At 53.4% G+C, this 25,479-nt stretch overlaps 1 protein-coding gene across 4 annotated transcripts in view; it reads right to left on the bottom strand.

The window, feature by feature from the left end:
- Positions 1 to 25,479, bottom strand: part of SSBP3 (single stranded DNA binding protein 3) — a 166,244-nt gene that overhangs the window by 13,725 nt on the left and 127,040 nt on the right. For 2 of the 4 annotated variants that reach the window (XM_043877192.1, XM_043877194.1), the window contains 3 exons: positions 12,134 to 12,193; positions 8,033 to 8,099; positions 7,841 to 7,917 (listed from right to left, as the gene is read on the bottom strand). In XM_043877192.1, the coding sequence (XP_043733127.1) occupies positions 7,841 to 7,917; positions 8,033 to 8,099; positions 12,134 to 12,193 (204 nt within the window). Of the gene's footprint in view, positions 1 to 7,840; positions 7,918 to 8,032; positions 8,100 to 12,133; positions 12,194 to 13,093; positions 13,175 to 25,479 lie in introns of all 4 variants that reach the window. The other 2 variants (XM_043877191.1, XM_043877193.1) reach the window with 2 other exon arrangements.

Genomic DNA, 25,479 nt, shown 5'->3' with positions numbered 1-25,479 from the left:
ATAAATGTCTTGCTTCCCTTCTCTACCTGGCAGGTTCTGACACATCCTCCAATACCCAGCTCAAACAGCACCTCCGCTGTGAGGTCCTCCCTGCTCACCCTGTGGGATTAACTGCTCCATCCTAGTCATTCCCACAGTGCCTTGTAACCTCGCTCCCCGCACAGCCGGCAGCACACTGGCTTATGATCGTGGTCACATGTGCACCTCTCCCGCTGGACTGTGAGCCCCTTTGGAAGGTGGGAACCCTATCTTAATGATCTTCCTATCCCTCATCACTCCACACATCAGCTGGCGCAGACAGGGCACTGAATCATCAATGAAGGAATGAAGAAGTGAAGGAACGGGAATTACAGTGAGGCTGACTGCAGCCTGAGCTCTGCCTTCATAGGAGAATCTGAAAGTACCGGGCTGGATGGAATTTTGATGGCAAAGGAACAGCCAGCATTAGCTATATTTTTTTTACTGAGCATGTAACATACAACCTCTGGCTTGAACCCTGTAACACCGTGAGGCTTGCATTATTCCCATTTTATAGAATAGAAGACTGAGGATCTGGAGAGAAAAAGATTTGCTCAAGGTCACAGTCAGCTAATGCCCCCACTGGGGTTTAATCCTGGATCTGGGGTCTCAGGGTCTGCTCTCTACATCACACATCTGTGAGGGAGGGGGACACAAGGGGCTCCAGAGCCAGAGCTGACAAACAGAGCCGCCTTTAGGCTGGCAGGGGGGTCTTCAGCCAGGGACCATCTTGGGGCCACCTCCTTGGCTTGGTCGGAGAGGGGCTTGCAAGTGTCCAGACAGGGTGTGCACAGTGACAGAGGCAGTACCAGCCTGGCTGGCACAGAGCAAGACCCAGAGCAGACGGGTGGGGGGAGCAGGGCAGGGCTTCTTAGGCAGCCGGCATGTGTAGGGCCCGGCACCCCTGCACCGTCTCAGAGCTGAGTCCCTGGGCCAGAAAACATGTGCCCGCCCCGGAGCACACCGTGGCAGGATCTGCGAGTGGCAGGGCCAGTCCATCCCCACAGATGACGCCACGGGTGGTGACCAGAGCCTCGGATCTGAGGGTAGAACACGGAAGCGCTTGTCCCGGCTCAGCCTGACTCTTGGCAAAGCACCCAAATAACAATAAGGCTTCCTCCAAGCCAGGCTGTGCTACGGGCTTTGTATCACCTACATTTAACCCACAACCATCTCATTACTATCCCCGCTTTAAAGATTATGACACTAGGGCGCAAAAGCAGGGTGACGGCTCCTTGTGCAGTGATCATCATGGCTTCAGTGTGCAATCCCTCTGCTGTGCCGCCCCATCCATAAAATGGGGACAAAGAGCCCAGCCTTACAGAGTCATGAGAGGATCGAATGAAATGATGGCTCTAAAGAGCTCCGTCAGCCCTCAGAGGTGTGCGCTGGTGTGGGACGTTGGCAGAGAAGACACCAGAGCCCTGAATGCTGCCCTGAGCATCAGGTCTTCCAGGGTCCTTTCTTGGCCCACGTACAACCACTGAAGCCCCTGTCCAGAACTCAGCCTGGCTCCCACTGTTCCAGAGCAGGAAGCTCATGGCCTCCCCGGGTAGCCCACTCATCACTGTGTCCAGCCCGGCCAATCCGCAAGGCCTCCCAGAGACCTGTGCCAGGGTGCAGCTGTGTCCTGCTCCTGCTTGTGCCCAGGAAAGTGGCTGCACTGAGGGGTGAGGGCAGAAGGCTGGCCCGGGGGCCGGCAGGAGCCCAGGACGCAGCAGTAGAGTGGGGTGAGGAAAGGATTGGTGGGGTGCTCGCTCCTGAAAGACGTCTGGGGACACAGCCCCTAAGGGGAGGCTCCGGGTGCACCAGCTGCTGTTCTCAGCCGACCCCTCAGCAGCCAGCACGACCACTGCCCAGGAGGGAGCAGGCCACCAGTTCCTACTTCCTACAGAGGCCTAGACCCCAAGGGACACTCACATGTCCCACTTCAGAGATGACAAGCTAGAGGCCCAGGGAAGCCAAAGGCTCGCTATCCAAGGCCATACAGTAAGTCAGGGCTGAAAGATAGGTTTTGCAGGAAAGTTTCCAAATCAGAGACATCGGCCTTTTCACAGAGGATGGGCGGGCTTAGAAGCATAGCTTCAGACTCAGTAGAAAGAGTCTCTCTTCTCCCAGTGCCCACCTGCCCTCAGCACTGGGTTCGGAGGTGTGGTCGCCGCTGGACATTCCTCTTCCTCTGCCCTCAGCACCGCTCTGCAGGGATGGGGCCGCCGGAGACCTGGAGGAGTCTGGGGTGCAGCCATGGGGATGGCCACATCCACAGGTATGTCTGTCTGCCTGCCTGCCTATCTTCCCACCCTGCTTCTGAACAACTAGGTCACTCCAGACCATGGGCAGAGGGGTCGGACCCACTGTCAGGAACTCTTAAAGGGTCAGGACCCGGCCTTTTGGTCTGAGTTCTGCGCTCTGAGCCGGGGGCACAGCCACGCTGGAAGGCACCCGCAGCCGGCAGGCGCTGGGGTTTCTACTGTTTCCTGCAACTCCTCGGCACAGAGGCTCTTTCTTGGTGCTGCCTGGTGCCTGAGAGAACAGTCTCCAGGACGGACCTATCAAGGTGGACTCCAGGCTGTCAGGCCATTTCCTGGGCTTTTGGACCTGCCCTCCACCCCCTCTACGCAGAGCCTGGCCAGCCCCACTGGGAGGCCTCCAAGGGGCCACCGCAGAAAGTGCCTCAAGGGACTCCACTCTTTCCTCACCAGCTGAGGGTGCTCTAGCCTGGTTTACAATCCTTCTGTCTCTTTCTGGGGTCTCTGCTCAGAGGCACTGAGTTTGGACTGTCCTAGATCAGAGGGGAGATGCAGCTTTTCCTGTGGAAAAGGTCTGTCTCTAGATGGTGGGTTATCCCTTATCTGAATGTTCTCAAATGCCAGGATGGCAGTCTGATTCCAGGCTGTGCTGACCCCACCTCACCAGGAATACCAGAAGCATTCAAAGCGGCCCCGTGGGGTCTGGGTGCCATACATCATTGCCACGGGAGCCTGCAGAGCTCTGGCAGTTTCAGCCTCATCCTAACAGGATTCACTTTTGAAAAATTCAGCCAGAAGTTCTTGCCAGACACAGGCATAGGAATAAATCTTTAAAGAGAAAACACAATTAAATGGAAACACTGCCTTCTTTTCGGCACTGGCTGTTTCAGGAAACCAGAGTAAAATCTGCCCAAGACACTGAGGGCAAAGGGCAGGCTGATGCCTAGTTTGCTGGTTCCTTTGTGACATTTAGGCTTAAATGCAGCACAACCTCAAAAAGTACCACGTCATTCTGTTTGGGTTGTGGTTTTTGTTGGGGTTTTGTAGCCCCAAGCCCACACTGTACCTATTCTTTGTTCAGAAAGTTCTAGAGCAGTCCCACTATTAGCAATCTTATTCCCCACTTGGAGCAACAGGCTGAAGGTTTCCCACCTTTGTGTCTGGTCTCAGCAAGTGTATGCAGTGGGGCTTACTAAAAACTGCCTAAAGGGGCTTGGTCGCCTTTCTTAGCCCAGGCATGGCAAGACAGGGCTCCCTCTCTGAACCTCGGTTCCAGGGAAGCAATGGGATCCATGGGGCGCCTCGTGGAGCTTTGTGCTGTGATCTGTGTCTCAAAGCCCCACGATGAGACCCTTGAGGTCCTCACCCGGCCGGCCATTTTGCAGATGAGGAACCAGAGGCCCCAAGAGTCCGAGCCGTGGCCGGGACCATGTTTTCCAGCACTAAGCTCTGAGCTCATCCCTCTCCGTCTACCCCCTGGAGTAACCAGAGAAGCACCTCAGGGAACAGAGAGAGAGACAGGGCTTGGGAATGGGTCCTGTCCTCTGCCCAACTGCACCCTGGGGTCCAAAACTTCTAGGCTTTGTGATACCCACTCCTTGGCTGACCCCAGAACCTGCAATCCATTTTATACCCCAATCTTGCCCAGGTCCAGGCTCACAGGGCCAGGCCTTTCTGCCCCCAGTGACGATATCTTGGTTGCTCTGAGGAAGGTTTGGTTCTGGAATTTCATACTGTACTCTACCCAGTGGGGTACAAGAGATATGGGAAAAGTGAAAGTGAAAGTCACTCAGTCATGTCCAACTCCTTGCAACTCCATGGACTATATATATATTTCCATGGAATTCTCCAGGCCAGAATACTGGAGTGGGTAGCATTTCCCTTCTCCAGGGGATCTTCCCAACCCAGGGATCGAACCCAGGTCTCCCACACTGTAGGTGGACTCTACCAGCTAAGCCACAAGGGAAGCGCAAGAATAATATAGTGGGTAGCCTATCCTCTTTCTCCAGGGGATCTCCCCAACTCAGGAATTGAGCCGGGATCTCCTGCATTGCAGGCGGATTCTTTACCAATGGAGCTATCATGGAAGCCTGATATGGGAAAAGGAGGAAACAAAAACACTAATCAGAAAAGAGATACATGGACTTCCCTTGTGGTCCAACAGTTAAGAATCCACCTGTCAATGCAAGGGACACAGGTTTGACCCCTGGTCTGGGAAGATGCCACATGCTGCAGAGCAACTAAGCCTCTGCACCTGAGCTCCAGAGCCAGTGAGGCACAAGTACTGAGCCCACACGCTGCAACTGCTGAAGCCTGCACAGCCTAGAACCTGTGCTCCACGAGAGAACTCACCGCAATGAGATGCCCAAGCACCACAGCTGGAGGGGAGCCCCCGCTCGCCACAACTAGGGAAGGCCTGCACAGCAACGAAGACCCAGCTCAGTCAAAAATAAAAAAGGAAAGACATATGCACCCCTATGTTCATCGTAGCATTTTTTAAAACAACAATAACCAAGATATGGAAGCAACACAAGTATCCAACAACGGATGAATGGATCAAGATGTGGTACACACACGCGCACACAGAAATAGCACTCAGGCACAAAAAAGGATGAAACCTTGCCATCTGTGACGATATGGATGGACACTGATTGCAATAGGCTAAATGAAATAAGTCTGATAACGAAAACACTTATGGTTTCACTCATATGTAGACTCTTAAAAACCAAAACAAATGAATGAAAATAACAAAACAGAAAACAGTTGTAGACACAGAGAACAAACAGGTGGCTGCCAGAGGGGAGGAAAGTTGGGGTGAAGGAGATTAAGAGGCAGAAACATCCCGTTGCAAAATAAACCGAGTCATGGGAATGAAATGGCCAGTGTGAGGAATACAGCCCATAGCCATGTAGTATCTTTGCATGGTGACACACCACAGGAACTATACCTACTATGGTGATCAGTGTTGAAATGTCCAGAAACACTGAATCACTAAGCTGTGTAAAGAACTAACATGGTGTTGTAGGTCAATGACACTTCAGAAACGAACTCATAAAAAGAGACACCAGACTTGTGGTTTCCAGAGGAGGCAGACTGCGGGGAGGGAGAACTGGATGAAGAAAGTCAACACAAACTCCCAAGATAAGTAAGTACTAGGTATGTAATGTACAACATCAAAAAATGTAACTAACACTGCTGTATGTTATACAGAAGTGTTGTTAAGAGAGTAAATCCTAAAAGCTCTCATCACAAGAAAAAAAAATTTTTAATCTCCTTAACTCTGTATCTTTATGAGATGATGGATGCTCACTAAACTTATCATTTTGGTAATCATTTTGTGATGTAAGTCAAGTCACTATGCTGAACACCTTGAACTTATACAGTGCTGTGTGTCAACTATATCTCCATAAACCAGGGGGAAAAAAGAACAGGAGAGATGGTTTCGGAGCCTCTGAGGTTGGTGGGGTGAGGACGGCCAGCTGGCCTCACCCCTGAGCTTGCTTCTCCCACCCCTCTGGGCACCAGTCTCTGAGCCCACAAGAGTTCCATCCCTATATCCTGCCCCGGTGAGGCCAGGAGGGCCCCTTTCAGCAAGACCTCAGGCTGCAGGAGCCCCATCTCTTTAAACATGCCACAAGAGTGTGCCAGACTCCTGGTCAGGGACACGGACACGCCGAGACTCCCGCTGAGCCAGGAGGAAGTCCTAGACTTCCGGAACACTCTGGTCTCGGGCCATCTGATAGCATCCTTTCCCAGCTTCTGAAACCTCAATACTACTACAGGCTTAACAAGTGTTAATGGCCTTTGCCAGAAAAAATAAAAAAGAAACACAAAGTGATCACCCAGCCCAAGCAGCCTGAGTCAACACTGGTTTTAAGCCCCCTAGTTGGAAAACACGAGCAACCTCCTAAAAGGCTACACTGTGCCAAGCCTCACACCAAGAACTCATGTCTCCTCCTATCCTCCTCCCTACAAGGCAGTCCTGGTCTCCATCCCACTTTACAGATGCAGCTGCTGAGTCTCCAAGAATCAGCGGGGCAAGGGGTGGAGTACACTGTCCCCTTGCATCCCCAAGACCTCCCCCAGGACATCCTGGAAGTCCAAGGCCACTGCTGATTTGCACACCAAGAGGATCTAGTGTGCGCAGCTGAGGAATCTGAAAGTTTCTGACTCAGGACAAGAACACTGGGCTTTCAGACCCTGCCGCCCCTCCCACGGGTTCCTGTGGAGGTCAGCTCCAGCCAGCCTCCTGGCAGGAAGGGGCCACTCCGGTGGCTTAAAAGGAGCTGGTGAAAACACAAGCTTTGGGGGATTTGAGGAAAGAAAAGAAAACAAGAAAACCAGAACTGCAACCGGTGTGGGCTTGCTTCCTTTCAGGATTATGGGGCCATCGAAAGACAAGGACCTCCCTAAAAATCTTTCAACACCACAGATGTTACAGCCATCACCAGGAAGAAAGCAGCGGCTGGGTGTGCTGTAAATACAATTCCGGGCAGAGTGGAGGACTGTGGGGTGTGGCAGGCACCTCTTCCTACAAAAGGGAGGCAGGCATGCATGAGCGGGGGGCGCAACCCCACTGCCAGGGAACCAGAAATCTGTGCAGGGGCCGAGAGAATCCAAATACCCACAAGCAGAAGGGAGACAGACAGGCGGGCCCATAGGCAGGGCAGAAGAGGGGAATGAACACCCCGGAACAGGCTCTCCTGCTCTCACTCTGAAACACCCGTCTCCTTACTCAGGCTCTGGCTTTCGAGGGGCAGACTCCAGAGAACTCCCAAGAAGGGCAGAACAGAGCAAATTCTCTGTCACAGCTTCTGCAGGACCCAGAGCCACACTTAAATACTCAGAAGAGTGCAAGCCAATGGTGAGAAGGTTCTAGAACAGGAATGGCCTGTCAGACCACTGCCTGACGGTTCTACGGGACCCGGGGACCTGAGGGTACAGAGCTGGGTCACAAGGAGCGACCGCTGACTTGTTGTGAAGGGACAGGCGGGGCACTAGAGAGAATTTCTTCCAGAGGTTTCACTCCGGGGCCCTGGCCGGCCTGGCCTCCTCTCAGCTGGGAGGTATACCAGTGAGAACCACGGTGACAGACTCACACCTCCCACACTGGACAGGTGGGGACACTGGGGCCTGCTGGGCCCACCAAGGTCAAAGTGATTCATCCGAAGTCAGACAAATGGTGAGCTGCAGACAGAATAATGTAATATCCTGCCTCGGGCGACCACTGAGCCAGCTCAGGTCCACCCGCCCAGGGTGGGAGGAAGCTCTGGGGACCCACAATGCTGCCTGGGCACACAGACCCCTGCCTTGAAAATTCCTCAAGTCCTTCCCATGGAGGGCTCCCAGGTGCCCCTCCTCCCAGCTCCATGGTGCGGGGGGGGGTCCCCTCAACTCTGCTGGGGGGCTGCCCATCTACGGGCAGAAGGGGCCGCTGGGGCGCTAGTCATGCCCTCTCCCCTCACCCTTATGAGCTACGAGACATGGAAAGACAGACAGACTAGGCCAGAGGAGAGAAGGCGGGTGCATACAAGCAGCTAGGGAGATGGACGGACAGACTGGCGGCTGGTTACCTGTGGGCCGGGCCCCATGGGCCCCATTCCTCGAGGAGGGTTCATTCTCTGCATTGATCCTCCCATGTTGGGGTGACCTGTGTGACAGAGGTGGAGTGAGCGTGAGTGGCAGGAAGGAGAGGCAGACAGTGGGGGAGAAGGAGCCTCTCCCAATGCCCCCCATCCGCCAGTGGCCCACCCTGCCCCCTCTACCTTGTTGTCGCGTGGGATCCATGGAATTGGGCAGCAGTGGCTGTGTCCCAGGAACTCCTCCCGGAGGCTGAAAGAGATATAAGACGCAGCTGAGCGCTGCTCCCCATGGTGGGGGCACAGCGGGGAGCACCTGCCTGCCCCATCTCCCCATCTGACTATTAGGGCCACTCAAGGTCTCCCTGAGACCACTCCTGCTGCCCGACGGCTGGAGAGTCCCCCAGGGGGCAGGCAGCTCCAGCTGGAGCTATGGAAAACTGCACCATGCACGGGTGAGCACGGGGGATCCATCTGTGACAGTCTTCACGGGTCTGCGTACCTGCCGGAGCCGAGTGGCACTCCAGTCTCACCGCCCACCATGCACCCCTCAGAGGCAGCACTGCCCCTCCCTTCTGCCACCCAAACTCTAGTCTCTGCAGTTTAGGTCAAACACTAAATTGGGAATAGGGGATGAACAAGGTGGCCTTTGAGATTTCGCCGGGGGAGCTGAGGTCCAGAGGTCTGCCGGCCCTGTAGGCAGGGCCAGGAAGAACGCCCAGATCTCCTGACTCCTTCCAGCACATCAAAGGCCACCTTCCGACCCCAGGGGTGCAGGAGGAGGCCTCCAGGAGAGGGTGAGCAGGATGTTGAATGAGGGCCCGTCTCCCCCAAAGCCTGGTGCACGTGGTGGATGCTGGTATGATCACTCTAGATATGAGGAGGGTCTGGGGGTTCCTGAGTTAACACTTAGCACACGCACTATGAAAACCCCATCAAAGATCTTTATTTGAGACTGAAGTTCTTTTACTGCAATACAAAACAAGAGAAAAGCAGAACTGGGAGGGATGCGGGGGGTGGGGAGGAACCCCCGTGCCTCAGGACTAATTACAGGCCTCGGGTTGGGGAGGAAAGCCTTTGTGAACGCGGGGCACCTGTGTCAGGGACCCTGGACTACCCAGGGTGCCCCAGCCCCAACTGCGCTGCGGGATTGGTGGGGAGCAGTCGGCCCAACAGGGAACCCCCAGCCAGTTTTGGAAGGTGGTGGTGGGAAACAAAGGGAAAATCTCTCATAGTTTACCTTCAGAATAAACAGGGTGTGTGTGCGTGTGTCTGGTGAGAGGGAGGCGTATGGGAGTGCCATGTCAGCCTGGGGGTACTTGCTACTCGGAAGTGGCATTCCATACCTGCCATTCCATCTGCCCAGGGCTTTGGACGGTCTCTCTCTCTGGCCCTGGGTGTTAGCTGTTCTGACCTCTTGCTTTCTCCCAGCTCTGCTTCCTCCTCCAAGTTCCCAAGCTCTGAATCACTGGGCTGGCTAGTGTCTGCCCACTTGGGGGTTTGGGATGTTTCTGAAGCCTGGTTACAAGACTCTAAGATGATGCAGGAAGGCCTGCCACTGAAGTTGTCTGGTTTGGGGGCTCCTGGGGTGCTGAGGTGCCGGGAGCTTTTGGTAAGCCCCCATCTAACTCTGGTGGAATGGCCATGGGGATCAGAAAACCGCTTCCTGTCCAGGTAGCCCAGTGCTGACTATCAGCTCAGGCCGGAAGTTCTTCCTTCCAAGACTCAGGAGCACAGCAGGGCTGCCTAGAGGCCCAGACGGGACCCGGAGTCACCTCTCACTGGAGTGATCCTGTGATGAGCACTGGGCCTCCTCTCCCAGAGCAGTAAGGTGTGTAGTAACCAAGGTAAAAGGGTCTGCATTGTAAGAGCCAAAGCCCCCAGGTGTGAGAAAGAAGAGTAACGGCTCATCATACATGGGACTGCAAGCGCCTGCCGTGCACACACCCTTGGGCCTGCTGGACAGAGAGATGCTCTGGAGCTGTTCCATGGGCTCCTGGAAGTAGGCTGGTGCCTACAAGTGTCTACCCAGGAGCCAGACGAAGTCCAGCAGCATCTGCTAGCCACTCAGCTGCATGCCCAAGTTAGCGGGGTGGGTGGGGTGGGGCCTCCACTGGGATGTGATGTGAAGGCTGCCTGACAACCACTGATTCAATCCCTCTTCTCCTAAACCCTGCTGAAACCCACTGTTCGCCACCCACTCAGCTATCCTTGCTTGAAACACAGCAACGCTCTCTGTACAAGGCGCCAAACCCCTAGCCAGGGAGGCAGGTGGAGGATGGCCCTGCAAGACTTTTAAGTAGAAAGAGTTAGTCACTCAGTCATCTTTGCAACCCCATGCACTGTGGCCTGCCAGGCTCCTCCGTCCATGGGATTTCCCAGGCAAGGATACTGGAGTGGGTTGAGTTGCCATTTCCTTCTCCAGCGGATCTTCCTGACCCAGGGACTGAACCCAGACAAAAGTCAATGACCCTTAGCTCCTGTCTCCCTAAGGGCCCTTTGATCACCCTAACCCAGGAGGTCATGCAAGCCTGAGCTGCTTCTGCTTCCTCCTGCCTCGAGGAAGGCTGAGCTAACTCAGGTGGCATAGAGGCTCCCATGGAACTAGCAGCCCCAACTGAGGCATGCTCCAAGAGACGCCCAGGGGCAATTCCTGGGAAAGGGACACATTCCCGCCTAGAGGACAAAAATTCTTGAGTCCACAGGAAACTGGAAATCTGGATAGATTTCCAATGGAGGGTGGTGGGGAGGTTAGCCTGATTGATTTGTAATGCGAGGTACAGATGATGGATTTATTCTCCATTTGCTCTCTCGGGCACTTGCTCATGCTTAATTGATAAATAGAAACAAACATGTTTCCTCTCGCGTCCCTTAATTGCTGGAGGAAGGACCACAATTATGATAAGGAAGCATCTGTTCTCTCCTGGGGGCAGGAGGGCGCAGTTCGGGCTAAGGAGAGCCTCGGATGGGCAGGAGGGAGAGCTGCTGCTGGGGCCCTGGCATGTGAGGCCAGAGAAGGTCCACTCAATGACCCGTTAAAAACAAAGGCAGGGGCAACACGTTTACAACCATCAAAACTAACTGAACCAGGGCAGCTGGAGACCAACACGAGCCCAGATCACTGGGACACGTAAGGAAGTCACTGGTCCACTCTGACCCTCTGTTTCCTCATCTGTGATATATCCTGGGGTCTCTCTTTGCTCAAAAAGCTTGGCCTCTAATTCTTGTCTGAGTTTTTCTCCTTCATGTCAGAGAAAATAGGAAAGAAAAGATTTTTGGAGGAAAAAAAATAAGTGGAAGCTGGCAGGCTATTTAACTTTAAAACTGGAGTCCCCTGGCTATGAGCATCTCTCCAAAGTCCTCGTATATCTCACTAAGGGGGCTTTCTTGAGAACGAAGGGAGTCCAATTCAGGTAACGTCAATCTAGCTGGTGACTGACCTCCCAGCTTCAAAGGCCTCAAGGGCTGGAGGTCCTGGCATTGCTGTCAGACTTCCTGATGGGTTTCTGCCAGGTCACTCTAAGAATTATGTATACAGAAATACTGGGGCACAAAATGAAATTTCTCTGATGTTTCTTTAAAGTTTCTTCAAAGCCTGTCTACCCTCAAAAGAAGATACCCATCTTCACTTCGGCAGCTGGGGACCAATTTCTCCAGACCACCTAGACCTGCCAACCCTAATGGGGCAGCATAAGGCATACAACCCCAGGATGAAAAGCCCTCCCCACAAGTAGACCACTGTTCTAAGTACACGAACAAATCCTTTCTTCTTTTGAGTTGGGAAGCAACTGGGAAGCAGGCAGACATTGCTTAAAAACTCACAAATGTCCTGCTCACTGCATCCAGGCTCTTGATCGAAGCATTCCTACGGGCCATTTCTCTCCTTAATAGCAGGATTATATTTACCAGCCTTGGTAATTCTCAAAAGCTTCCAGGGTAAAAAATGCACATTGTCAATTAACTTCATTAAGGAGGAAGACCGTTTTCCAAGAAAGGGCTGGCAGGGAGGAGCTGAGGAATTACCACCTTCTTTAGAAAAGCAGAAACCCTGCACTCACACCCCACTGCCCACAGCCCACCAGGAGAGGCAGGTACGATGCCGGGAGGGGCTGCGTGGAGCACCGAATAGAAAACACAGTCCTCTCCGGGGACCTGCTTATAAGCTGCCTCCCACGTTAGGTAAAACTGTCCCTCCACCTCCCAACCCTTCTTGCAGATTCTGAGTCCAAGTCCAGCTGGGGTCAAGGGTGGCCAAGAGAGGGGAGAGAACACAAAAAGGTACAGTACCTGGTTTCCCATTCTGATCGGGGGCCGGGGGCCGCCTGCGTATCGCGGTGACATAAAAGGCTGCAATTACAGGGCGTTAGTTCAGTGACAGCCCGCAGTACCGCACGGTGACAGACACAAACGCGCGCCACTCCACCAAGTCCAGTTTTGTTACAACTAGTGATCTTTTAAACTGTCTTCCTCCCGGTGGCCTTGTCCCTCCGGGCAAAACTTCCTTTGGGCGGAGGGAGAGATGGAGGCACGCCGTGCATCTGCTGAGAGCTCTGCCCTCGGAGCCGGGGCAGCAGCTGGGGCTGAACACAGAACACGGAGGAGCAATCACATCCGCGCAGGTGAGGGGAGACCTCTGCTGCAGGTGAGGGCCGGTGGGAGAATCCCAAGGGGGTTTGTACAGGAAATTCTCCAGTGTGTAGACAAAGCTGGACGCGCACTCACACACACTCACACGATACCGACAAAGGGGGCGAAAGGAAGGGGAGCAGGGAGAAGGAGGAGGGGATCCACAAAGGGACAGTGAGGGGATAGCGGGCGCCCTAACTCGATGCAGGGGAATGGGCAGAAAAGCTTTCTCAGCAGCGAAGAGTGCACACGGAGAAGGCGAGGGATGCAGCTTCGGTGACAAACAATGGTTAAACCAAACTCAAAAACCAAACCAAAAGTGAGAGCGGAAAAAACAAAAAAAAAAAACGCAGAGGCCGCTGACAAGGTCACAGAAACAGTTCTCCTTTCCTTTGGGTTTCATATCCAAGCAGGGTGTGATGTCCAAGGAATGAAGACTATCTCTGGTGGGGGCAGGGGGAAATAGATATACTTTTGGGAGGAGGGGGAATCTCCTTGGCCAGGAAATCCTCAAAGGCAAGGGCGAGAGCGCGTTTTGATTTCTGTCTTTCCCCGGCGGGCTCTGTCCTGCTGGTGCCCCGCGCCCCCCGGCCGGCGGGCGGGCGGGCCACGGTGCGTTACCTGACTGTGGGGTCCCATCATGCTGCTGGGATTGTGAGGTGGAGGCTGTGCGTGCGGCGAGGGCTGTGACCCGGGAGGACCCTGTGAGGCCAGACAGTAGAGCAGGTTACAGATCACAGCACACGGAGAAGCGCGGGAGAAGCTCCAAACAACAAAAATCAAACCAAAAACGGAGGGCGGGCGGCGTGCGGGCGGCGGGCGGCGGGGAGGTGCGAGCTGCTGCTGGGGTCGCCGGCTCAACGGTGTGAAAGGGCGGGCGGGAGGGAGAGAAGCCGATAAACGCATTCACGGGGGAGATTTCCAGGCATGACAAATAAAAATCAAGCTCCTTTGTGGAAGCACATAGGAGTGGGCCGGCATGGTCTGCCGTCAGAGCGGAGTTTGCCATGTTAAATACGTTGGTTGAGACAGGGTCAGGGTGCGCAGCTGTGTGTGCGCTTAGTCGCTCAGTCATGTCTGACTCTTTGCAGTCCCACAGACGGTAGCCCGCCAGGCTCCTCTGTCCACGGGGATTCTCCAGGAAAGAATACTGGAGTGGGTTGCCATGTCCTCCTCTAGAGGATCTTCCCAACCCAGGGATCGAAACTGCATCTCCAGCATTGCAGGCGGATTCTTTACGACTGAGCCACCAGGGAAGGCCCAGGGATGCACAGAAGCTGACCTACCCTGCAGGGTGCCCACGTGCCCCTTCCTGGGCCAGGACCAGGCAAGGATGAGGCAACCAGTCTACTGAGGGGAGGGGGCTCCAACGGATGAATGGAAACAGACAGAAGAGTGAGGTGGTGTCAGAGACTGAATACATGGGGAACAAGAGGAAGAGACCATCACTGAGTGACTGCTCAGAGCGCTTCATTAACACACCTTCACCTGAAATTGGCCTGGGGAAGTGGGTTTCTCATTCCTATTTCTATCAGTGACAACAATGAGTATCAAGGGATAAGGAGACTTGGCCACAGCCATACAACCAGAAGACGGCAAAGATAGAAGGAGAAGCCTGATGGGTGCAAGGCTCACCCTAGCCTCTGCAGCCCAGGCCTGAGAGGGTGTGTGGGGGAGCAGGGTCGGGGCTGGGTGAACAGAGGAGATGCTGGGACTAGCCACTTCAGCTGGCAGTAAGCCACCCTCGTCCCGGCTGACCTCTGAAGTGCTGGGCTATATGCTGGCCTTGACTCCCCACAGGAGAGATGGCCAGAAGAATTCACTTAAACCATAGAGGTGACCAAAGCATGGGGTGCAGCCCATTAGTGGGTGGTGAAATCAACTTAGTGGGTTGCAACCATTGTTTTTAAAAACCTGGAATAGAATAAAAAATAGGATAGAAAATATCAGACAGCTTTGTGTGTTTTAAGGAAACACTCTTCACTAATCTTTATTTATAACTATGTGCATGTGTGTGTATGTACTGGGTCACGGTGTCAAATGTATTTTCTACTGTGGGTCAAAGTCAAAAAGCATGAAAATCTGGTCAGGGAAGCACCCTGTTGCCCACTTGGGATATTCAGAGCAAGACGCTGGTGCTGGTAAGGAGAATGTAAAAGTCACTTCAGTCATGTCTCTTTGTGACCCCATGGACTGTAGCCCGCCAGGCTCCTCTGTCCGTGGGGATTCTCCAGGCAAGAATACTGGAGTGGGTGGCATTCCCTTCTCCAGGGGATCCTTCCAACCCAGGGATCGAACCCAGGTCTCCTGCACTGCAGGCAGATTCTTTACCGTCTGAGCAACCAGGGAAGCCTGCTGGTGAGAAACACAACCCAATTCACTCTTTCGGGGCTATGTCACTACCCTTGGAAGCTGAGAAAAATTCAAAATATGCAGAGAGGATGAGTGTGGCTTCATTTAAAAAGAGAAGGAAAATGACTCTTTGGGCATGGTTTTCTTCCTCAGTCTCCTCCCTGGAGAGCCAGGCTGCTCAGCCTGTTGCTGGCTCGGCAAGCACAGACCAGAGAGCAGAGCCGGTTGGGGGCTGGCCGGGGAGGGGGTGTTGGGAGGTGGGGTGGGCTAGGACCAGTGGGCATGGAGACAGAGAAAGGTGTGCAGAGAGGGGCGAGGGGGCTGTGCCCAGGACAGGCCTGGAGCTTCTCGCCTGAGTGTGGGGCTGCTCACTTCCGGAAAGCTCCACGGAGCAGATGTTCCCCTACCTGCCACACTACTAATTTCAACAAGTGTGTGTCTTTCTAGCGGCTGCCAGCAACGGCATGGTTTGTTACCATGAGCAATTTTCTTAATTAACAGACATTAATTAGCCATTTAGCAATTTTGCAAGCATTTGTTTAGCGGCTTTCCTAAACATGAATACCACTGTGATAATGGCACTGATTAGAGGGTCCCCTAATTAACAGTACAGGGAAGGAAAATTGAAATCACATAAATTAAAAAGGGAGGGGAAGTTAATGAAGGCGGGACATATTTGCACCTGCAAGTCTTTTGTACCATGAGACTTGGGTGCAATGTAAACAAAATAAGATAATTTGGAGCCACTCCCCCCCCCCAAAAAAGGAAAATGAGAAGCACGAAGGAGCAGGGTTCAAGGGTGAGGTCCAGTCGCCAAGAGGGAGCAAAAGGCCTTCTGTCAGGTCCTCAGCTCTTGGCAGGAGGAGCGCCTCCTCCCTCCCGAGCCTCCGCCGCCCTCCCCAGTAACATCACGATTCTCAGGGCCAGCAATGTGGCTTGGGCAGGGCCCACACCTGTGCACCCTGGCACCCAGGGGAGGTAAAGAGAGCCTGGTTTGCTGAGTGATCAGAGAAAAAGTAAGTAAAGCCCCCCAGATACCCACAGGGGCCTCGGTCAATGGCAGTCCTTGCTAAGGGCCAACACTCAAACCCGAGTCTTTTCTAAGCCACCTCTCAGCCCTGCATTCTGGCCGCCTGGGCCCTGGGAGGTCCAGAGGGCAAAGCTGTCCCCTGCACCTCCTCCCTAGAAGCTTCCTCTGGGACTCTGGCTGCCTGGGCTCTGGCAAGTGGACACGGGACAACTTGGCCTCAATGTAGCTGCCTCAAGACAAGTGACAAGCAGTAAAGGACTGTGGCCGGTCAGTGAGGCCCCAGCAACTTCCCTGATCTGCGGGCAGCCATGGGGAGCCGGCTGATAAGCCCAGAGAGGAGGCAGCAGCTCTGAAGTCTCTCCTCTGACTTAGAGCCAGGGTTTGGAATACTGAGGATATGGGAACTCTAGCCCAGGCCAGCTGGTCATCCGAAGAGAAAAGCCCACCACAGTCTGGACACAGGCAAAGATACAGCTCAGCATTCACCTTCCTAGATCTGATCAGGCTGCCCAGGCTCTGTTTCTGTACCTCCCAGCATGGTCCCCAGCACTACCAGGAGCATTACAGGCCAGGAAGCCTCTCTTTCACAGAGCCAGATGCCCACCTTCCCCAGTGGGTAACCAGCATCCTCCCAAATCTTCATGCTCTGCATCTCTGCTACCTCCACTCATCCTGAAAGCTCCCCATTTCTATATGCATGTCCAGGTTCTGTCCCTGAGACTGGTTGCAATAGCATTGTACACTTGGCTTGTTCTCAGGAGCACAGAATGGAACTCCACGTTGGGGAAATGTCTGCTCATGTAAAGATGACAACAGACGTGTTGTGTTGCCCATCTTCACGAGACTGTATGGCATCTGCTGCCCTGTGCTTTATTAAACCACAAAAGAGTGTTCTTCTCTTTCTTGTCTGTATTCTCAACCAAAGACTGACAAGTTGGTTTAGAGAAGACAGACCTTTGGTCTTTTCAACTTGCTACCCACTCAAGCAAAAGGCTATGTAGGAGGCAGAACAACAACAAAAAAAGACCCTGTTTTAAGATTCTGACCTTTGTTGGGATATTAGCGTTTCTTTTCCCCAAACCCTGCACAGATCTGGCAGGCAGGTAGAGAGGATGGAGGCAGAAGGTGAGAGAGGGCAGGAACCTTAAAGTTGATAACAGTGAGTGTTGTTCCCACACAGGTCCACTTCCCTCCCCAATGGGGCCTTCCTTGTTTCCACTTGAAAACTTTAGAATAACCCAAAATAGGTGTATCTGGCAGCCTGCTTGGCCAGGATGAGCCTCTGCATCCAGGTCCATTTAGGCCATCTCCCTCATGGACCTTGGAGGTTTTCCATCCAGGTGCTGCCTAGTCAACTGGCCGAGGAGGTGGATAGGGGCAGACATCTGAGGTGCACAGAATATCAGGCTGGATCAGCCTGGGGGTCGTCCCACCAGAAACTTGGGGAGGACCTCATCTGCCCAGCAGTCACCTGCTTGTTGGTGGCTCTGACAGATCAATTCTTCCAATGCTCTTTATTTATGGGGGAGAGGAGAGGTGCAGGACAGAGGTATGACTTGCTCAAGGCCACAGAGATGAAACTGGTGGCTGAGCCACATCACCTCACTCCAGTCAAGAGATCTCTTCATGATATGCCCCCATCCATTGCAGACAAAGAATCAGGGTTTGAAAAGAACTGGGTTCATTCAAACCCTGACTCTCTGCCACTGACTGCACTTCTCTCCACAATGAAATGGGAGTAACTATAGTAAGAATAACGAAGTTACACCTGCCACACAGCAGAAATGGCCTTCACCTGAATCAGTTCATGTCATTCAACTCCTCGCAGGAAGGAGGAACAGGCTCAGCAAGCCAAAGCCACTTGCCTAGGATTATAAACCATTAAGTGGTGGGTCCAGGCTGATTCTAGAGTCTGGGGAGCCTAGCTGGCCCACTATCCTATTCCTACAAGCCCTTGAGCAGTCTCCCGGAGGCTGAAGGACTTGTGGGTACATCCAGCCACTCACCCACATACACATCCTGGGTGCTGACCTCCCACATGTCTGGGGTAAGGAAAGGTCACAGAAATGCCCTGGACTCGTCTCATCTTGGCCCAGGAAGCTCCCAGGCTAGCTAGGGAGAAGGACGAGAATACAGTGACAAACAGGTTGGAGTGTTGGTTTAAAACTACCACGGGCCCCAAGAGAAGGGGACAGCTAAACTGAGGCCCAGGGTGGCCACAGGTGGAGGCCAACAGGGAGCAGAGATGAGAACAACGTCCCCTGGTGGGTCAGAAGTCTCAAATGGTACCACACCGCCTCCACGGGGTGATGACGAGCAGACTTGACACTGAATCTGGGAAAAGGAAAGAGACAGGCGCAGTTCCTGTCTGGGCCTCCGTCTGCCCCAGACCCCGTTAATGGACTTGCCGTTCCTCTCAGATGTTCCTGAGATCTCTGACCAATGACACGTAAGCCCCACACTTCTTATGCTTTTTCCTGCCACTTCACCTGCCACCCTGTGTTGGGTGGCGTTAACATCCAGCAGCTCTGAGAGCCTCTCAGCAGGGCCTCGGGAGGCTCTGCTACGGGTGTGACGGAGGCGAATGCCAGGCCATTCCACTCAAACTCTCGATGCGGACGGTTTAGTGAAACAGCCTTTGCCGTCATCGATGTGGTGGGGAGCAGAGCACAAGGGATCAGAGGTCTCTGCAGAAAAGCACCTCAGGGGGCTTCCCTGGTGGACCAGTGGTTAAGACTCTGCTCTTCCGCTGCAGAAAGCACAGGTTCGATCCCTGATTGAAGCAGTTCTGCATGCCTCAAGGTGCGGCCAAATAAATAACTTTTTGAAAAAGAAAAGCAAAGCACCTCAGAATTGTCAGCAGTGCCCACCTATTGCCATGTTTTGATCAAGTCCCTGCACCTCCCCGAAGCCATTCTTGAGAGATGTGCTTGTGCACAATGGGGGTGGGGAACACTCCCTGGCATCCAGCCCAACTCCTTCAGGACACATTGTGGGTCCAGTTGCCTTATATGGAACATGGGACATTGTACAGATACTTCCGACAGGAGGTACCAGACAGTGCCTGGCCTAGGTCCCCAAGCTTCCACAGTCTCCACGCCTCACGCTACACAGCCACTCACAGCCCATCTACATGGAAGGCAAGAACTAGACGCATACTCTGCAGGATCACCCTCCTGAGCCTGCTGAAAGGCCACACATCCTCCTTTGTGAAGCTTGACCTACTCTACCCAGCCAGGCACACTCCAAATATGGCACATCCTCTATGGACATCCCGCCTTATCTCTGGATGTCACATGGGCTCCTCCGGGGCAGTGACACAGTCCTCACGTGGACGTCCAGGGCCGGGCCCGAGCAGAATGCTGAGGCTCAGCCAGCAGGCGGACCCCACAGCCACAGTCAGCCAGCCCCGGGGTGAACCCATCTAACACTTGGTGTTCAAGGAACTAGGAGGAAACATTAGTAACAACAGGGTAACCAAGTTGGTCCTCTCTGCTAAAGACTCCTGAGAATAAGGGAGGATGGCATCTTAAAACTAAAAAACCAGACAGGGACTTCTCTGGTGGTCCAGCGGTTAAGAACTCGCCTGCCAATGCAGAGGATGTGGGTTTGATCCCGGATCCAGGAACTAAGATCCTAAATGCCATGGGGCAACTAAGGTCACAACTACCGAAGCCCACGCACCTAGAACCCAGGCTCCACAACAAGAGAAGCCACTGCAGTGAAACCATGCATCACAACTAGAGAGAAGCCCCTGCTTATCCTAACTAGAGAAAGCTTCACACAGTAACAAAGACCCAGCATAGTAAAAAATAAAACTTTAAAAAATCGCTTTTTTAAAAAATAATATGTATCAATTTTTAAGGAGAGAGGTAATAAAAGCTATGTGCTAAGTTTAAAACTCACGGCTCCTTCACCAAATGCCACCCCACACTCCCTGAAGCTGCCTTCAACCTGCCTAGAAATCATGGACTCTCAGAGAAACAGAACTGAGACCGAGTCCCAGGTTTTCTGGGTACAGAGGTGGGCCAGCGGGGAGAGCTCGGCCATGAAAGCACAAGGCACCCGGACTGCAGTTCTGCCTGGCATCCCCAGCCAGGCCTGTAAGGGCACAAGGAGTCCGGGTGACACGCCTTGCAGAAACGCTGCGAGTGCTCCACACACTGAATGCTTCATCATTACCACCTTGGCTAGATCCGCCTTTAGTCAGAGGGCCTCCAGGGAAAGGGGACCTGAAATTTTAGGTTGCTGAAAAACGTGCCCCACATCCCCATCACCCTCCCCAACTCCTGGGGGTGGGGGTGGGGGGACACTGGCCACTGCAGTGGCAAGGCTGCAGGGATGGGTTTCATCAACTGGCAGGGGGAGACAGACAACCCACATTATTGGTGGCCTGTGTAATCCGCCTATTGGGCGTGTCACCGTAATTGAGTGAATATAAAATCACATTAATTATACACATGGCAACAGGCGTGCAACAGACAATCCAATTTGCTCCTTGGACACGAATGCTGATGGAAAATGCTATAAGCCCATTCTGGGGAGAGGGCCAAGGTGTGCCCATGTGCCACCGACATCCACATCCGTCACCACGGTCTACCTCCACCCACAGCCTCCCTGCAGGAGGCGGCTGGCCACCTGGCGGGGTGACAAGAGGGAGGGCTCTGAACCGCCCCCTCCCTCTGACATGCAGCTCATCACAGAAAAAGTTCCTTCTTCATTTCAACCCACGGGAACGAACTTGGCAGTGGCTTTGGACAGTTGCCGTCCTATCCTGGTTCTCTCTCTCCCCTCTGGGGAAGAGACGTCTTCATGTGTGTGGACATGGGCAGAAAAGGTCAGAGGTGGAGCTGAAATTACCAACTCGAGGGTACAGGTGGGCTGAACTGGGCCATACTCAATCATGGAGCCACGACCAGGTGGCGGCTTGGCCCTGGGACCCACAGCAATCATGACCCTCCATGGGCATCAGGCAAAGCAGGTGGTAAGCAGTGGTGGCCCATTTCTAGACATGGTGGGGAAGTCATCAGTGAAAGGAGCAGACAGTACACAATGTGTCCCCCTCGGGTCACCTCTGCATAATGTCAGGAATCCTCACAGCCACCGGGGTCCACTCAGTGCAAGGATCAGTGACAGACACATTGACTCCAGCTAAGCAAAGGCCCCAGCTCCCCTCCCTTCTCCTCCCCGTGCCTCTCAGAGGAGCCAGGACGGTGCTAGGCAGGTGGCGCTAGGCAGGTGGCCAGGGTGAGAGGTCCACACACTTGTGAATCTGGCTTCCTGAGACAGGCCGCCCAGACACCCGCAGGAGGCGCTCAGAGCATGTTTTACTCCAGAGGTCCCACGGAGACAGAGACGCAGAATCAGCAGGAGACGGTTTTCAAAACAAAGGGAGGAAACACAGTAAATGAAAGTACAGGCAGCGGCATCCAAGACCTAACACAGAGTCCCCCCGCCCCAACCCCATGCTGCTCCCTGTCTGCCCCAGCCCTGAGCACGGACGGGAAAGCTGAGCCCCAGGGACGTGGGCTCACTGCTCCCAGGTCCAGGCTTGGCGCCCTGCCCCACACCTGGAGTGGAGGCTGGAGGTCAGCTGCCACATGAGGACCCCAAGTGCACGTCCACTACGCTGAGTTGCCAGAGAAGTCAGCAGGCTATGGCTCGGGGCCAACTCTGGCCTGTCATCTGCTTTTGTAAATAAAGTTTTATCAGAATACAGCTATGTTCATCTGTGTACCATCTGAATCTGCTTTCATGTTATATCTGAACATATCTGAGCAGTCAGGACAGAGACCAGATGGTCCACAAAGCCTGAAATATTTATTATCTGGCCCTTCACAGAAAAACTTGGCTGATCCTTGAGCTTAGTAATGGTTTTCAAGATTTAAGAGGGAAAAAACTGGGTCTTTTTTTTTTTTTTTTAATTTAACTCAGCACTACAATTTTTAGGGGAAAAAAAATTATTTGGCTATGCAGGGTCTTACTTAGTTGTGGCATGTGGGATCCAGTTCCTTGACCAGGGATTGAACCTAGGACCCCTGCATTGGGAGCGTGGAATCTTAGCCACTGGACCACCAGGGAAATTCCAAATTGGGATATTTTTAAATTCTCAAGGAAAAGCAAAACAGCAATAGTATCTATCAATACCTTCTAGCTTGAACCTTACATCTCTCTAGTAAGTTAAATGAAGCAAAAATCAACCCCATTTTACAAAGGATAAAATTGAAGTCCAGTGATGTTACAGTATTGTTTATCAGAGCAAGGATTTATCCCACTGAAGACAAGAGATTGTGCCCAGACCCGGGGTCAGCAAACCTGAGTTCTGGTTCCCCCACCAACATGCCATGTGATCAATCTCTGAGCCCTGGCTTTCTGGGCCATTGGTCTTAAACAAAATGATCCTTCATTATTATAATACAATAAACAGCATTCATGTGCAGCTGGTTGGTTCCAGAGTATCTCCTTGCTAACCATCCTCCCTATGTTCATTCTTGTCGCAATGCTGGGGAGCACACTCCTCCCTGGCTTGCCAGCACAAAACATTCTGGAGACTTGATTCCAACCCTGAGTTCTTTCAGCAGGTTTGTGCTGTGTGACCTTCTCCAATGCAGTGAATTCTACGGAGTTCTCTAGGGTCATCTCAGGAAAGGGCTCTACCTCGAATGCTGTGGTTGGGTGGCAGAGGGGCTAGGAGAGGTGACTCTGCCTCCAGCCTCTGCCGCTGAACCCTTGAGGCCTCACTGCTAAAGATTCTTTGCATGTGCTGTGTCCACACAACTAAGCACTCTCTCCAGGGACTCAGGAAAAAGTATTAATATGCAGAACTTATGGACAAAACCCATGTTCACCCTGGCAGTGCACCCAGACAGTGGGTCCCAGCATGCTGGGCCAAGTGTGTGCTACGCACTGGAGACATGAAAATAAGCAGGAACCGTGGCCTTCCCCCGAAGTGATCCTGGCGGTGCGGAGAGACCAAGGAACAACTGGGACCACAGCAGCATTCAAACAGAGGCAGGTACCAGGTGCGCCAGGGAGCGAGGGACAGCGATCACAGAGCACTCGCACTGCGTAGGCAGGAGGCGAAAGGCTAGACTGGAGTCCCCTGGCAGAGCAGAAATGGAAGGGACTTCTGGCCTGAGGTGGGCACCTGTGTGGCAGGGGCAGGAGAGGGCCTGGTGCTGGAGGGCCTCATGTACAAGATGGTGACCCTGGGGCTAGAAGTGGGGCTAAGGAGTGGGGTCATTAACCTGTGGGAGCTTGTGCAAGGGGGTAGCAATCAGACATAGCTATGTCTTGGGAAGCACACATCTGTTCCATTCCTTACCAGAGATGCTCCTATATCCTCCTTCAAATCAGAAGTGAAGACCTATGGCCTCTGGAAAACAGTGAGTTCACAGCTGTCTGGGGTGCTAATTCCCATCTCCTGCTGACTATACATGGAGTGTGTACCTGCTCCCCCACTAAGCCACTCTCTAGCCCTGAGCAGCCAGCTCCCATTAATGTTGGTGAGGGTTTCCAAGACCCAGTCCCGGCCATGTAGGTTTCTGGAGGGCATCCAAAGAGCACACCCTCTTCTCTCCAGTGTCTACTGGGTAGAGACTGGCTCTTTGGTAAGTGGGAGAGGCGGAGACACACCCAGGATCCAGAACCATGCCAATCCCGCAGAACACAGGGAGGATGCCCACCTCACCTAGAGAACCAAACCTCCCCACCCCCATCCCCAAAGACTGCCTTTTGCTCTGAAAACAGATAGGGCTGCAAAGACGCATCCCGCTCCTGCCTGCCAGCCTCCACACCACCTCTCGCCAACGCTCAGGCTCTGCTGTTAATCACGGCAGCACAGTGAAGGCGAGGTGCATATTAAAAAGGCAGTGCCTAGTCCACCCAGAGAATTCTTGCTCTACTTTAAGCTCTCTGGGTACATGCATGCACACAGCCTTTCTGCCCTACCCCTTTACACCCCGACAGACGATCCAAAAAGTACAGATTCATCATATCGACCAGGACAGGGAGACACAAGGCTGTGGGAGCTATAAATCCAGATGCCAGAATTCAACCCCAGCTGTCCACTGGGCAGAAAAGAGAATAGCAGAATTAGCTAAGGTTTCCCCATTAGTTTTGTGGTTTCCTGGATAACTAGGTGGCTTCTTCTGCCTCTGTCTCCCTGAGCTTAGGGAATGAACCAAGTTCTTGTCTTACTTCCTAGAAGAAGCAATAGGATGGGGTGAGGAAAAGGGCCAAAAACCAGGGGAAAGATGGGCTGAAGGAAGTTGGCCCATGGTCACACAGATAGTGGGCTATGAAACCTGGCACATCTCAATGGCCCCGTGAGGGGCAGCTGTGTGGTGGGTGCTGCTGGAAGGGCCCCAGATTCGTGGGCCAGGGGTATGGTCTGCAGTCCCCTTCGAAACTCCCTAATTTTGCCTGTAAAATGGGCCGCGGCCTTCCCAAAGAGAGTTGCAGGTGCCGAGGCTCCAGTACTCAATCCAGGGCCAGGGAACAGCCTCATCACAGGGTAGCTGCCCATACACAGAGCTGTGCTCAGATCCTCCAGCCTCGTGGGCTACTTCAGGAAGCCCCTCTTTCCTGACTAAGCCTTCCTATTACCCCACTCCTAGGGAGCTGACCCCTTGCCCATTAACATGTAACCTGTCTGAATGTGACAAATGGCTCTCACCAACCCCACCTGATGTGGGCAACTCTTCAGCCAACTCCACACAAGCCGTCTGGCCCTTGAAGGGCTCCATTACTTACTTCTTCTGCCCCTGATGCCCCTAGAGGACAGGGCCTGGGGGTCTTCAGTTTACCACTGCACCTCCCACGTCCATGCCTTCTAATGTTGTATTTTTATGATGAGCAGACTGAGGTGCAGAATGGTAAAGGCATTGCTCTAGAAGAGACTGCAAGTCTCCAAAATCTTAGACCCTTTCCATAAGCACAGTTAAGTCTCGTGGAGTCAGACACTATAATTAATCTGAGGAAGAGGCACTTAGTCAGATCCACATTTTGGGTGAATCTTTTTTGACCTGGAGGCAAGAACAGGACAAGACTGTCAAAGTCTCCCTGAATAAAAGTGACCCGAAACTGAAGAGCCTTCAAGAAGGGGAGGGGAGAATTCTGCAGTCTGTAGAAGAGGCCATGCAGACAAGCTGGAGGGGCAGGGCTGGGTCTGAGAGCACAAGCTCTGGCCCTTGTCCCAGAGATCAACAGCTGGTCCATCAACGGGGCTAGACCACAAAGAGCTCTGAGTGTCTTACCAACAGCCTGGATTGTAGTGCATTGTATCTAATGAAGGGGTACCACTGGCAAGACGACGACTTGATGGAGTGAAGGAGCCCCTCCAGTGACCTGCAGGGAGCCCGGGTGGGTCCACCCTGTGGACCAGGAACACCTGGAATCAGGGACTGCCCACCTCCCCGCCCTGGGAGCCCAGCAGGGCCAGGCAGAGAGCTGTCCCTCCCAGATGAGCGCCGAAGGGTCGGACGGCCGGACGCCAGCCCCTGGGAAGGAGCCTTTGTACGGACACCTCCACTGCCTTTCTTTCTGAACACATTCCCACGCTCAGAGCTGGTGAAGCAGGTGGAGCTGTTCGTATTTTACAGGTGGAGAAACAGAAACTCCAACG

Source organism: Cervus elaphus, chromosome 20 (genome assembly GCF_910594005.1).
Source record: "Cervus elaphus chromosome 20, mCerEla1.1, whole genome shotgun sequence".
In the NCBI taxonomy this organism is placed as follows: Eukaryota; Metazoa; Chordata; class Mammalia; order Artiodactyla; family Cervidae; genus Cervus; species Cervus elaphus.
This window is presented reverse-complemented; position numbering and strand designations above follow the sequence as displayed.